At 48.9% G+C, this 15,424-nt stretch overlaps 1 protein-coding gene across 1 annotated transcript in view; it reads right to left on the minus strand.

Moving 5' to 3' along the window:
- The window catches only part of LOC134984681 (zinc finger protein ZFP2-like), a 123,091-nt gene extending 108,149 nt beyond the window's left edge, over positions 1 to 14,942 (minus strand). The window contains exons 1-5 of the mRNA XM_063950205.1: positions 14,798 to 14,942; positions 13,980 to 14,171; positions 12,272 to 12,350; positions 12,055 to 12,152; positions 11,549 to 11,903 (exon numbers count right to left, since the gene is read on the minus strand). Coding sequence (XP_063806275.1) covers positions 11,549 to 11,903; positions 12,055 to 12,152; positions 12,272 to 12,350; positions 13,980 to 14,171; positions 14,798 to 14,875 — 802 coding nt within the window. The 5' untranslated portion in view covers positions 14,876 to 14,942. The remainder of the gene's footprint in view (positions 1 to 11,548; positions 11,904 to 12,054; positions 12,153 to 12,271; positions 12,351 to 13,979; positions 14,172 to 14,797) is intronic.
- Positions 14,943 to 15,424: the final 482 nt, after the last annotated feature.

Raw genomic sequence — 15,424 nt, forward strand, 5'->3', positions numbered from 1 at the left:
TTCTCGTAGTCCGTAGAGGATGCTGGTCCATATTAGTACCATGGGGGTATAGACGGGTCCACTAGCAGCCATGAGCACTTTAAGAGTTTAATAGTGTGGGCTGGCTCCTCCCTCTATGCCCCTCCTACCAGACTCTAGAAACTGTTCCCGAGGAGACAACATACTTTGAGAGAAGGAAATACACAGATAGTGGCGAGATTCATACCAGACTCACCCAACAGGCAAATCTGGCCAACATGCCGAAAAACTCAGCAACAGCTGAAACAGTAAATAACGCAGAACTTACCTAGGAACCAGGCAGTACTGAACTATAAAACCAAAGCAGGAAAACACAGCGCTGGGCGGGCGCCCAGCATCCTCTACAGACTATGAGAAAAGGATTTACCAGTAGGTAATTAAAATCCTATTTTCTCTTACGTCCTAGAGGATACTGGGGTCCATATAAGTACCATGGGGATGTACCAAAGCTCCCTGAACAGCAGGGAGAGCGCGAAGGCTCCTGCAAAACTGCTTGACCAAACTTGAGGTCATCAGAGGCCAAGGTATCGAACTTGTAAAACTTTGCAAACGTGTCCGACCCAGACCAAGTAGCTGCTCAGCAAAGCTATATAGCCGATACACCCCGGGCAGCCACCCAGGAAGAGTCCACCTTACGAGTAGAGTGGACCTTTACAGATTTTGGACATGGCAATCCTGCCGTAAAATATGCATGCTGGATGGTGAACCTGATCCAGCATGAAATTGACTGCTTAGAAGCAGGACACCCAATTTTCTTGAGATCATAGAAGACAAACAGAGAGTCAGTTTTCCTATGACGAGCCGTACTCTTCACATAAATCTTCAAAGCCCTCACAACATCCAAGGCCTTTGAAGCAATTGAGGTGTCAGTAGCCACTGGCACCACAATAGGTTGGTTGATATGAAAAGCTGATACAACCTTAGGCAGGAACTGCGGACGAGTCCTGAGTTCCGCCCTATCTTCATGGAAGATCAGATAGGGACTTTTACAGGAGAAAGCCCCAATTCCGACACGCATTGAGCAGAAGCTAAGGCCAACAAAGTGACCGCCTTCCACGTGAGAAACTTGATTTCAGCCTCCTGTAGAGGCGCAAACCAATCCGATTGCAGGATCAAGATCCCAGGGTGCCATTGGCTCCACAAAGGGAGGCTGGATGTGCAGAACCCCTGTCAAAAAGGTCTGAACCTCAGGAAGGACAGCCAATTGATGGAGCCCATTTTCAGGCCCATATCCACACCTGCTTGCAGGAAAAGGAGCAAACGTCCAAGCTGAAACTCCACCACAGTACATTCTTGGATTCACCCCAAGACACACATTTTTTCCAAATTCAATGGTAATATTTAGACGTTACCCCCTTCCTAGCCTGTATCAGGGTAGGAATCACCTCGCTTGGGATACCCTTCCGAGCTAAGGTCTGGTGCTCAACCGCCATGCCATCAAACGTAGCCGTGGTAAGTCTTGATAAGCGAACGGCCCCTGCAGCAGCAGATCCTCCCGAAGAGGTAAGGGACGTGGATATTGCAGAAGATCCAGCAAATCTGCGTACCAAGCCCACCTTGGCCAGTCCGGAGCAATGAGGATTGCCAGAACCTTTGTTCTTCTTACAAGTTGAAGAACTCTTGGAATCAGAGTAAGTGGAGGGAACACATACACTGACGTGAACCAGTGCGTCCACCGCCACTGCCTGCGTGTCTCTCGACCTGGAACAGTACCTCCGCAGCTTCTTGTTGAGACTGGAGGCCATCGTGTCTATGTGAGGAACCACCCCACCAACCAGTTACCTCCTCGAACACCTCCTGGTGGAGGCCCCACTCTCCTGGATGGCGATAGTGTCTGCTGAAGAAGTCTGCTTCCCAGCTTTCTAATCCCAGAATGAAGATTGCTGACATCGCCACTGCGTGCCTTTGTGCCCAGAGGATTCTTGACACCTCCGACATTGCAGCCCTGCTCTTCGTTCTGCCTTGTTGGTTTATGTAGGCCACTGTGGTCACGTTGTCCGACTGCACCTGAACAGCTCAAACCTGTAGAAGGTGTGCTGCTTGAAGAAGGCGGTTGTACACGGCCCTTAGCTCCAGTACTTGTGGGTACCAGAAGCAGGCTTCTGGTCTTGGGAACCTGCGGGAGCAGGCTTTTTTCCGTTAGCACGACCACCTCTGAAGGTGTGAGAAGGCTTGTTCTTTCTAGGCCTCGCGGGCCGAAAGAACTGCGACGTGGCTGGTGTAAAAGGCTTCTTCGTAGCCGGTGCAGCTGAGGGGAGAAAAGGAGACTTACCCGTAGTAGCCATGGAAATCCACGCATCCAGCGCCTCCCCAAATAAAGCCTGACCTGTGTAGGGTAGGCCCTCAACGCTTTTCCTGGATTCCGCGTCCGCCATCCATTAACGCAGCCAGAGACCCCTTCGAGCCGAGACGGACATGGAGGAGATCCCCGCAGCCATGGAACCCAGGTCCTTCATGGAATCTACCCTGAACCCTGCAGAATCCTGAATGTTACGTAAGAATAAATCAACGTCACCTTTATCCATCGTAGTCAAGTCCTCCTGCAGAGTGATTGACCATCTGGCTATAGCTTTAGAAATCCATGCACAGGCAGTAGTAGACCGCAGTATAGCCCCTGAAGCCGTATATATGGATTTGAGCGTAGCATCCACCTTGCGATCAGCCGGGTCCTTCAACGCGGTAGTTCCCGGGACTGGTAAAACAAGTTATTTTGACAGCCTGGAAACAGAGATGTCCACTATAGGTGGAGACTCCCATTTCATTTTTTCATCCTCTGGGAATGGAAAAGCAACCAAGACCCTTCTTAGGGATCTATAGATGTAAGACTAACTGGTCTATAATAACCCGGTTCAGCTTTACTTTCCTTTTAGAATATTGGCACTACTTCCGCTATACGCCAGTCTTTGGGAACCATACCTGATATAACTGAATCTTTAAAGATCAAAAATAGCGGTCTGGCAAGTTCACAGTGAAGCTCCATAAGAACCCTTGGGTGAATTCCATCGGGACCCGGTGACTTATTAAGCTTTACATTTATTAATCGGTCACAGACTACCTCCTCACTTAAATAAGCACTTAGCAGTGGGACATTATCTTTGTTGAGATTGTGTGTTAGTCCCAGCATTTGGTCTTCTCTTGTAAATACAGTTGGAAAAAAACTACATTTAGTTTGTCCGCTATGTCATTATCATTTTTGATTAAGACTCCCAATTTGTCTTTTAAAGGGTCTATATCAGGCATTCCCAAACGCGGTCCTCAAGGCACACCAACAGTGCAGGTTTTAGTGATATCCAGGCTTCAGCACAGATGGTTAAATCAAAATAACTGAAGTACTAATTAAGTCACCTGTGTTCAAGTCTGGATGTCACTAAAACCAGGACTGTTAGTGTGCCTTGAGGGGGTGGTATTCATGTGACCGCCGGTCAGCTGACCGACAGTCACATGACTTCCTCTAGCAGCCCGACGGGTCATTAAACCGATGGTTGGCATGCTGACCAACAGGGACTATTTCCACTCGGGGGGTGTCCACGGCACCCATAGAGTGGACCGAGCCCGCAGCGTGGTGAGCGCAGCGAGCCCGCAAGGGGCTTGCTGCACTCGCTCCTCCCTGCCGGGATCCCGGCGTCGGTATGCTGCCGGGATCCCGGCGTCGGTAAGCTGACCGGCGGTCAGGAGACCGCCGGTCAGCCGTACTACACCCCCTTGAGGACCGTGGTTGGGAAACACTGGTCTATACTCTCCTTTAATCTCTTGCTGTTGATATATATATATATTTTTTAAAAACAGGATTTTAATACCTATAGTACCGGTAAATCCTTTTCTCGTAGTCCGTAGGGTATGCTGGAGTCCAATTTAGTAACATGGGGTATAGACGGTTCCGCAGGAGCCTTCGGCACTTTAAGACTTTTTAACTAGTGTGAGCTGGCTCCTCCCTCTATGCCCCTCCTCCAGACCTCAGTATAGGAACTGTGCCCGAGGAGACGGACAACTTCGAGAGAAGAGTAATATTAAACTAGGGCGAGATTCATACCAGCCCACACTCTACAGATATGCCGCCAAACATTGCCATAACACAACCCATGCCAACGTGCATGTACAACGTAACAGCCAACCGCTGTAACCAATCAAAACACATGAGAACTGTGTAAAGAATTATAATAATAATAATACGAGTATGCAGGGTAAAATAGCACAGGGTGGGTGCCCAGCATCCTCTACGGACTATGAGAAAAGGATTTACCAGTAGGTATTAAAATCCTGTTTTCTCTTATGTCCTAGACCTAGAAGATGCTGGGTCCAATTCAGTACCATGGGGATGTACCAAAGCTCCCAGTACGGGCGGGAGAGTGCTAATGTTCATGCAACACTGACTGACCAAACTGAAGGTCGTCAGACGCCAAGGTGTCAAACTTGTACAATTTAGCAAACGTGTTTGAACCTGACCAAGTAGCCGCTCGGCAAATCTGCAAAGCCGAGACACCCCGGGCAGCCGCCCAGGACGAACCCACTTTGCTCGTAGAGTGGGCCTTTACCGAAGTCGGTATTGGCAAGCCTGCCTTTGAATGAGCGTACTGAATCGTACCTCTGATCCAGCGAGCAACAGTCTGCTTAGAAGCAGGACACTCAATCTTGTTGGGGTCATAAAGAACAAACAAAGCCTCCGTTTTCCTAAACGGAACTGTCTGTGATACACAAATCCTGAGAGCCCTGACGACATCTAAGGATTTGGAAATGGCTGAAGTGCCAGAAGCCACTGGCACTACCACAGGTTGGTTTATATGGAAAGAAGACACAACCTTAGGAAGAAATTGCTGATGCATGCGTAGCTCAGCTCTATCCTCATGAAAAACGAGATAAGGGATCTTGTGAGGCAGAGCCGCTAATTCAGACACATCTGCCTGATGCCAAGGCCAGCAGCATAACCACTTTCCAAGTGAGAAACTTCAACTCCACCTCTTGTAGAGGCTCAAACCAGTCCGATTTAAGGAACTGCAACACCACATTAAGATCCCAAGGTGCCGCAGGAGGCACAAAAGGAGGTTGGATGCGCAGAACCGGATGGAGATCGTGTCTGCTGAGGAAGTCTGCTTCCCAGTTGTCCCCTCCCAGAATGAAGATTGCTGACAGAGCTTTGGCATGTCTTTCTGCCCAGAGGAGGATTCTGGTCACCTCTGCCATTGCTGCTCTGCTTTTTGTTCCTCCCTGACGGTTTATGTGAGCCACTGTTGTCACATTGTCCGACTGGATCTGTATGAGCAGGTCCTGAAGAAGCTGCGTTGCTTGTTGAAGGCAGTTGTACACGGCTCGTAACTCCAGAATGTTTATGTGAAGAACCATTTCATGACTTGACCATCTTCCTTGGAAGCTGTGTCCTTGCGTGACTGCTCCCCACCCGCGGAGATTTGCATCCGTGGTCACAAGGACCCAGTTTTGGATCCCGAACCTGCGTCCTTCTAATAGGTGAAATGTTTGCAGCCACCACAGGAGTGAGATCCTGGTCTTTGCTGACAAGATTATCGTCTGATGCATGTGCAGATGCGATCTGGACCACTGGTCCAAAAGGTCCCACTGGAACACTCTGGCATGGAACTGGCCAAATTGAAGAGCCTCGTAGGCCGCCACCATGTTTCCCAGCAGGCGAATACATTGATGAACCGTCACCCGTGTTGGTTTCAGGATTAGTCTCACCATCGCCTGTATCTCCTGAGCTTTTTCCACAGGAAGAAAAACTCTCTGTACTTCTATGTCCAGTATCATTCACAAAAATAATAACCTCCTTGTCGGTTCCAATTGGGATTTCGGAAGGTTTAAAATCCATCCGTGTTGTTGAAGCATCGAAAGGGACAGAGCAATGTCCTGTATTAACTTCTCCCTGGATCTTGCTTTTATAAGGAGATCGTCCAGGTTAGGAATTATCTTGACACCCCTCCTGCGAAGGAGTACCATCATTTCTGCCATCACTTTGGTGAACACCCTCGAGGCCGTGGAGAGCCCGAAGGGTAATGTCTGGAACTGGTAATGGCAGTACTGCACTGCAAACCTCAGATATGGTTGATGCGGAGGATAAATGGGAACATGCAGGTAAGCATCCTTGATGTCCACCGACACCAGAAACTCTCCTCCCTCCAAGCTGGAGATCACCGCTCTGAGGGATTCCATCTTGAACTTGAATCGTTTTAAGTACATATTCAGGGACTTTAGGTTCAGAATTGGTCTTACCGAGCCATCCTGCTTCGGTACCACAAAGAGGCTGGAATAAAACCCATTTCCTCTTTGTACTTCCGGAACCAAAGAAATTACCTTGTCGTGACATAATTTTTGTATTGCGGTCAACACTTTTGTCCTGACTGGGACAGAAGCTGGTAAGGCTGATTTGAAAAATCGGCAGGGGGGGAGATCTTGAAATTCCAACCTGTACCTGTCATGCTGGGGATTTTGCAGCGGCAGCTGCTGGTTTTTATTCCTGGGAACTAGCAGGGGTAGCAGGCCTCCTGCCTCTACCTCGACCCCTTCCAGCAAAGAAGGGGTTACCTTTTGTTTTTCTGTACTTGTTGGGCCGAAAGCACTGCATGGTGTGAGAATGATACGGCTTCTTAGGGGGGACGTATGCGGAAGGCAAAAATGCAGATTTTCCTGTAGTAGTAGTGGAAATCATAGCATCTAACTTGTCTCCAAAAAAGGCTTCCCCGTTATAAGGGAGAGTCTCAACATTCCTTTTTGATTCCGCATCAGCATTCCAGTGGTGGACCCATAAAGCCCTGCGACCTGAAATGGCCATAGCTGTGGCTCTGGAACCGAGCAGCCCCACATCCTTCATGGCTTCTACCAAATAACCAGCCGCATCCTTGATGTGGCCGAGGGTAATGAGTACCTCGTCCCTTTCCACAGTATCAATGTTAACCATTAAATTGTGTGCCCATTTTTCTACCGCGTTACCCACCCACGCCCCTGCGATGGCGGGCCTGAGCAATGTACCATTAGCGGTATAAATTGATTTAAGAGTGGTCTCTAACTTTCGGTCAGCCAGATCTTTTAATGAAGCTGACCCTGGAGCAGGCAAAGTCATTTACTTAGACAGTCTAGAAACTGAGGTGTCTACCACTGGGGACGTCTCCCACTTACGTCTGTCGTCCTCAGGAAAAGGGTACGCAACCCGTAACCTCTTAGGAATAGTAACATTTCTTCTCAGGGTTAGCCCAGGCGCCCTCCAAGAAATTGTTCAGATCCTTAGACGGAGGAAAAGTTATCTCCTGTTACTTATTTATTCTAAAATAATCCTTTTCCTCAGGTGTGTGTACACAGTCAGGAAATTCCAACACCTCTGTTATAGCAACAATCACACATTGTATGCTTCTGGCCAATTTGGGGTCTACCCCTCTCAAGTCCCCAGTGTCAGCGTCCGTGTCGGAATCAGTGTCAGTGTCCCCCTTCATAATTTGTGAAAGGCACCTTTTCTGGGAATCGGAGGGGACCCTCGTAGAGGCCCCGAAGGCATCAGTAAATAAAGCATCCGCCACAGACTGTCTCCAATACACAGTCTGTTTCTCTGAGTCTGAGAACATAGTGCCAACATGGAAATATTGCAACTTTCTCACCCACTCAGGCTCCCTTTGTGATGGAAGAGCCATTACACCCCCCTCAGGTGCATCCATTATAGGTTCCTCCGGAGAGGACTCCTCCCCCCTTTCTGACATGTTACACAAGTGTACACCCGCACACACACAGACCCCCTTACACACGGGATCTATAGGTGACAGACCTATAGGGAAGCTGACATGAGAGAGTGTGGGGAGGAGACTGGTCAGAACTCTGGGCTGGTAACACATAGTGACATGATGTGAGGGGGGGAGCAGGAATATAATAGGGGCTGATGGCTCGTGAGGTATGAGATACACCAGAGAGTGTGGGGAAGAGACTGGTCAGATCTCTGGGCTGGTAACACACAGTGACATGATGTGAGGGGAGAGCAGAAGTATAATAGGGGCTGATGGCTCCTGATGTATGAGATACACCAGAGTGTGGGGAGGAGACTGGTCAGGTCTCTGGGCTGGTAACACACAGTGACATGATGTGAGGGGGAGGCAGGAGTATAATAGGGGCTGATGGCTCCTGATGTATGATATACACCAGAGAGTGTGGGGAGGAGACTGGTCAGATCTCTGGGATGGTAACACACAGTGACATGATGTGAGGGGAGAGCAGGAGTATAATAGGGGCTGATGGCTCCTGATATATGAGATACATCAGAGAGAGTGGGGAGGAGACTGGTCAGAACTCTGGGCTGGTAACACACAGTAACATGATGTGAGGGGAGAGCAGGAGTATAATAGGGGCTGATGGCTCATGATGTATGAGATACACCAGAGAGTGTGGGGAGGAGACTGGTCAGATCTCTGGGCTGGTAATACACAGTGACATGATGTGAGGGGGAGAGCAGGAGTATAATAGGGGCTGATGGCTCATGATGTATGAGATACACCAGAGAGTGTGGGGAGGAGACTGGTCAGATCTCTGGGCTGGTAACACACAGTGACATGATGTGAGGGGGAGAGCAGGAGTATAATAGGGGCTGATAGCTCCTGATGTATGAGATACACCAGAGAGAGTGGGAGGAGACTGGTCATATCTCAGGGCTGGTAACACACAGCGCCATGATGTGAGGGGAAAGCAGGAGTATAATAGGGGCTGATGGCTCCTGATGTATGAGATACACCAGAGAGTGTGGGGAGGAGACTGGTCAGATCTCTGGGCTGGTAACACACAGTGACATGATGTGAAGGGGAAAGCAGGAATATAATAGGGGCTGATGGCTGCTGATGTATGAGATACACCAGAGAGTGTGGGGAGGAGACTGGTCAGATCTCTGGGCTGGTAACACACAGTGACATGATGTGAGGGGGAGAGCAGGAGTATAATAGGGGCTGATGGCTCCTGATATATGAGATACACCAGAGAGAGTGGGGAGGAGACTGGTCAGAACTCTGGGCTGGTAACACACAGTAACATGATGTGAGGGGAGAGCAGGAGTATAATAGGGGCTGATGGCTCATGATGTATGAGATACACCAGAGAGTGTGGGGAGGAGACTGGTCAGGTCTCTGGGCTGGTAACACACAGTGACATGATGTGAGGGGGAGGCAGGAGTATAATAGGGGCTGATGGCTCCTGATGTATGATATACACCAGAGAGTGTGGGGAGGAGACTGGTCAGATCTCTGGGATGGTAACACACAGTGACATGATGTGAGGGGAGAGCAGGAGTATAATAGGAGCTGATGGCTCCTGATGTATGAGATACACCAGAGAGAGTGGGGAGAAGACTGGTCAGATCTCTGGGCTGGTAACACACAGTGACATGATGTGAGGGGGAGAGCAGGAGTATAATAGGGGCTGATGGCTCCTGATATATGAGATACATCAGAGAGAGTGGGGAGGAGACTGGTCAGAACTCTGGGCTGGTAACACACAGTAACATGATGTGAGGGGAGAGCAGGAGTATAATAGGGGCTGATGGCTCATGATGTATGAGATACACCAGAGAGTGTGGGGAGGAGACTGGTCAGATCTCTGGGCTGGTAATACACAGTGACATGATGTGAGGGGGAGAGCAGGAGTATAATAGGGGCTGATGGCTCATGATGTATGAGATACACCAGAGAGTGTGGGGAGGAGACTGGTCAGATCTCTGGGCTGGTAACACACAGTGACATGATGTGAGGGGGAGAGCAGGAGTATAATAGGGGCTGATAGCTCCTGATGTATGAGATACACCAGAGAGAGTGGGAGGAGACTGGTCATATCTCAGGGCTGGTAACACACAGCGCCATGATGTGAGGGGAAAGCAGGAGTATAATAGGGGCTGATGGCTCCTGATGTATGAGATACACCAGAGAGTGTGGGGAGGAGACTGGTCAGATCTCTGGGCTGGTAACACACAGTGACATGATGTGAGGGGGAAAGCATGAATATAATAGGGGCTGATGGCTCCTGATGTATGAGATACACCAGAGAGTGTGGGGAAGAGACTGGTCAGATCTCTGGGCTGGTAACACACAGTGACATGATGTGAGGGAAGAGCAGAAGTATAATAGGGGCTGATGGCTCCTGATGTATGAGATACACCAGAGAGTGTGGGGAGGAGACTGGTCAGGTGTCTGGGCTGGTAACACACAGTGACATGATGTGAGGGGGAGAGCAGGAGTATAATAGGGGCTGATGGCTCCTGATGTATGAGATACACCAGAGAGTGTGGGGAGGAGACTGGTCAGATCTGTGGGCTGGTAACACACAGTAACATGATGTGAGGGGTAGAGCAGGAGTATAATAGGGGCTGATGGCTCCTGATGTATGAGATACACCAGAGAGTGTGGGGAGGAGACTGGTCAGATCTCTGGGCTGGTAACACACAGTGACATGATGTGAGTGGGAGAGCAGGAGTATAATAGGAGATGATGGCTCCTGATGTATGAGATACACCAGAGAGTGTGGGGAGGAGACCGGTCAGATATCTGGGCTGGTAACACACAGTGACATGATGTGAGGGAGGAGCAGGAGTATAATAGGTGCTGATGGCTCCTGATGTATGAGATACACTAGAGAGTGTGGGGAGGAGACTGGTCAGAACTATGGGCTGGTAACACATAGTGACATGATGTGAGGGGGGGAGCAGGCATATAATAGGGGCTGATGGCTCCTGATGTATGAGATACACCAGAGAGTGTGGGGAGGAGACTGGTCAGATCTCTGGGATGGTAACACACAGTGACATGATGTGAGGGAGGAGCAGGAGTATAATAGGTGCTGATGGCTCCTGATGTATGAGATACACTAGAGAGTGTGGGGAGGAGACTGGTCAGAACTATGGGCTGGTAACACATAGTGACATGATGTGAGGGGGGGAGCAGGCATATAATAGGGGCTGATGGATCCTGATGTATGAGATACACCAGAGAGTGTGGGGAGGAGACTGGTCAGATCTCTGGGCTGGTAACACACAGTGACATGATGTGAGGGGGAGAGCAGGCATATAATAGGGGCTGATGGATCCTGATGTATGAGATACACCAGAGAGTGTGGGGAGGAGACTGGTCAGATCTCTGGGCTGGTAACACACAGTGACATGATGTGAGGGGGAGAGCAGGAGTATAATAGGGACTGATGGCTACTGATGTATGAGATACACCAGAGAGTGTGGGGAGGAGACTGGGCAGATCTCTGGGCTGGTGACACACAGTGACATGATGTGAGGGGGGAGAGCAGGAGTATAATAGGGGCTGATGTCTCCTGATGTATGAGATACACCAGAGAGTGTGGGGAGGAGACTGGTCAGATCTCTGGGCTGGTAACACAGTGACATGATGTGAGGGGGAGAGCAGGAGTATTATAGGGGCTAATGGCTCCTGAATCCACACTGGGCAAATAAAGTTCCCTAATTTGTACTGACAGAGGAGGGTGTAGGATAAGAGATTGCTGTAGGGACTGAGAAAGGAGAATATGTGACTCTTTTCTGTAATAAGTGTTTATTACTCACCTGTGCTGATATCTGTAGGGATCTCATCCTCCTTACACTGCTGATCACCCCTCACATACGTCTCTTCTTCTCCCTCTATATCTTCTGCCTTTATATCAGTAACATACATCTCTTCTTCTCCCTCTGTATCTTCTGCCTTTATATCAGTCACATACGTCTCTTCTTCTCCCTCTATATCTTCTGCCTTTATATCAGTAACATACATCTCTTCTTCTCCCTCTATATCTTCTGCCTTTATATCAGTCACATACGTATCTTCTTCTCCTTCTATATCTTCTGTCTTTATATCAGTCACATACGTCTCTTCTTCTCCCTCTGTAGCTTTGACTTTAACATTATTTATTTGGGCTTCACCCTATGTAAACCATCAATAAAAGAAGACTGTAATAATTGTTGATTTCAGTAATAGATTAAACAATACAAATTTATTGACACACACAGCTGCTCTACACATTATATAGTGACAGTCACTTTGGTATATTGGTGAGACCCTAAATCCCACCTACCTGATCCTCCTGTGGGATCCTGTGATTCTCCTCTGTACAATCCTGGGAATACAGAGGACGGGGACATCTCTCTGGGGTATCTCTGTTACGGGGTCTATCTGTAGGAGACACACAGTGACTGAGTACAGTGTATATATGTGATTATCAGGTGATGTGTGTATATAGGGGGCCCCCATACCTGCTCTCCCCTGTACAATACATGACAGTCTCCTCTTACCCAGTGATGTGAGGGGCCGGTGATTCTCCATCATCATGTCCTTGTACAGACCCCTGTGTTCCTCTATATACTCCTCCACCTGCATGGAGACATAGACAGTGACATCCTGACACCTTATAGGAACCTGACACACACAGTGATACAGTCATCACCCAGACACTTCCCCTGGTGTTACTGTATAATGCCCCATTCCCGGCAGTCACCTCTCCAGTGATCACCCAGACACATCCCCTGGTGTTACTGTATAATGTCCCATTCCCAGCAGTCACCTCTCCAGTCATCACCCAGACACATCCCCTGGTGTTACTGTATAATGTCCCATTCCCGGCAGTCACCTCTCCAGTTATCACTCAGACACATCCCCCGGTGTTACTGTATAATGCCCCATTCCCAGCAGTCACCACCCAGACACATCCCCCGGTGTTACTGTATAATGCCCCATTCCCAGCAGTCACCTCTCCAGTCATCACCCAGACACATCCCCTGGTGTTACTGTATAATGTCCCATTCCCAGCAGTCACCTCTCCAGTCATCACCCAGACGCTTTACCTGGTGTTACTGTACAATGCCTCATTCCCAGAAGTCACCTCTCCAGTCATCACCCAGACACATACCCAGGTGTAACTGTATAATGTCCCATTTCAAGCAGTCACCTCTCCAGTCATCACCCAGACAAGTCCCCGATGTTACTGTATAATGTCCTATTCCCAGCAGTCACCTCTCCAGTCATCAGCCAGATACGTCCCCTGGTGTTAATGTATAATGTCCCATTCCCAGCAGTCACCTCTCCAGTCATCACCCAGATATGTCCCCTGGTGTTACTGTATAATGTCCCATTACCAGCAGTCACCTCTCCAGTCATCACCCAAACACGTCCCCCAGTGTTACTGTATAATGCCCCATTCCCAGCAGTCACCTCTCCAGTCATCACCCAGACACATCCCCTGGTGTTACTGTATAATGCCCCATTCCCAGCAGTCACCTCTTCAGTCATCACCCAGACACATCCCACGGTGTTACTGTATAATGTCCCATTCCCAGCAGTCACCTCTCCAGTCATCACCCAGACACATCCCCTGGTGTTACTGTATAATGTCCCATTCCCAGCAGTCACCTCTCCAGTCATCACCCAGACACATTCCCCGGTGTTACTGTATAATGCCCCATTCCCAGCAGTCACCTCTCTAGTCATCACCCAGACACGTCCCCTGGTGTTACTGTATAATGTCCCATTCCCAGCAGTGACCTCTCCAGTCATCACCCAGACACATCCCCCGGTGTTACTGTATAATGTCCCATTTCCAGCAGTCACCTCTCCAGTCATCACCCAGACACATTCCCTGGTGTTACTGTATAATGTCCCATTCCCAGCAGTCACCTCTCCAGTCATCACTCAGACACATACCCTGGTGTTACTGTATAATGCCCTATTCCCAGCAGTCACCTCTCCAGTCATCATCCAGACACATTCCCTGGTGTTACTGTATAATGTCCCATTCCCAGCAGTCACCTCTCCAGTCATCACCCAGACACATCCCCTGGTGTTACTGTATAATGTCCCATTCCCGGCAGTCACCTCTCCAGTCATCACCCAGACACATCCCCTGGTGTTACTGTATAATGTCCCATTCCCAGCAGTCACCTCTCCAGTCATCACCCAGACACGTCCCCTGGTGTTACTGTATAATGTCCCATTCCCAGCAGTCACCTCTCCAGTCAGCAACTGAATGATCTTGTTGGTGAGTTTCAGGATCTTCTGGTCATTGTGTCTTTCATGTGTCAGTGAGTGAGGTGGAGGCACCGTGATGGGGCTCTGGGTTCTACTCAGTCCTCCAGATACACAGGGATGGCTGCTGGTTATCTCACACTCATTGGATGTCTTCTTCACTATTGTGTAATCCTGTGTAATGGTGGAGACATCAAATATCAATATATACACTCCCAGATCCCCTCACCTCCCCAGTCATGTCCCTGTATTATTACTATAGATATAAATGACATAACAGTGACGCTCCAAGATCTCCTCACCTCCACAGTCATGTCCCTGTATTATTACTATAGATATAAGTGACGTCACTGTGACTTTTCCAGACTCCTTCAACTCCCCAGTCACGTCCCTGTATTATTGATATAGATATAATTGACGTCACTGTGCTGCTTCCAGATCCCCTCCCCAGTCATGTCCCTGTATTATTACTATAGATATAAGCGATTTCACGGTGAAGCTCCCAGATCCCATCACCTCCCCAGTCATGTCCCTGTATTATTACTATAGATATAAGTTATGTCACTGTGACACTCCCAGATCCCCTTACCTCTCCAATCATGTCCCTGTATTATTACTATAGATATAAGTGATGTCACAGTGATGCTCCCAGATCCCCTCACCTCCCCAGTCATGTCCCTGTATAATTACTATAGATATAAGGTCACAGTGATGCTCCCAGATCCCCTCCCCTCCCCAGTCATGTCCCTGTATTATTACTATAGATATAAGATCACTGAGACGCTCCCCGATCCACTCACCTCCCCAGTCAGCAGGTAGATGATCTCCAGGGTGATTTTTATTATACTCTCAGTCCTGTGACTTCTGTCCTTGTCCATCCTTTGTGAATCAGAGAGAATACAGAACGTGTGATGTGTAATAAAGACTCCGTTCCCCACAGCTGGAGTTACTTGGAATAAATATAATACATAAAACATATTGCACATGTAACATAGTAAATATAAAATAGAGTGGTCATTAAGTCTCCTATTTCCCCACAGCCATAGAGTCCTGGTCAGTGTCTCCAAGGTTCCTGTGACCCAGCCCCATAAGGCTGTACTGCATAATGGGACTTATCTAGAGTGTAGCGCTATTGTGGGTGGAGTCACAATGAGCTGATGTTCGGTACACCGCTCATGTGCAAAACCCGTACGGAGCATGTGCTCTATGTGTCCTGAGTTGTCAGACGAGTATGGCTGCAGCCATGAAGTGGTGTAAGGGTGAGAATTGGTTGTGAAGGGACAGGGTCTCCTGAGGGAAATTTCATGGCCTCATTCATGGAGCTGCGGCGTACAGTCTCCGTGACCTCAGGATTCACAGATCCAGCCGATGGTGTAGCAAAAGTGGCAGAAGACAGGCAAGAAGGTGGCAGAAGACAGGCAGTGGAA

The sequence above is a fragment of the Pseudophryne corroboree genome (genome assembly GCF_028390025.1).
Source record: "Pseudophryne corroboree isolate aPseCor3 chromosome 3 unlocalized genomic scaffold, aPseCor3.hap2 SUPER_3_unloc_72, whole genome shotgun sequence".
NCBI classification, from domain to species: domain Eukaryota; kingdom Metazoa; phylum Chordata; class Amphibia; order Anura; family Myobatrachidae; genus Pseudophryne; species Pseudophryne corroboree.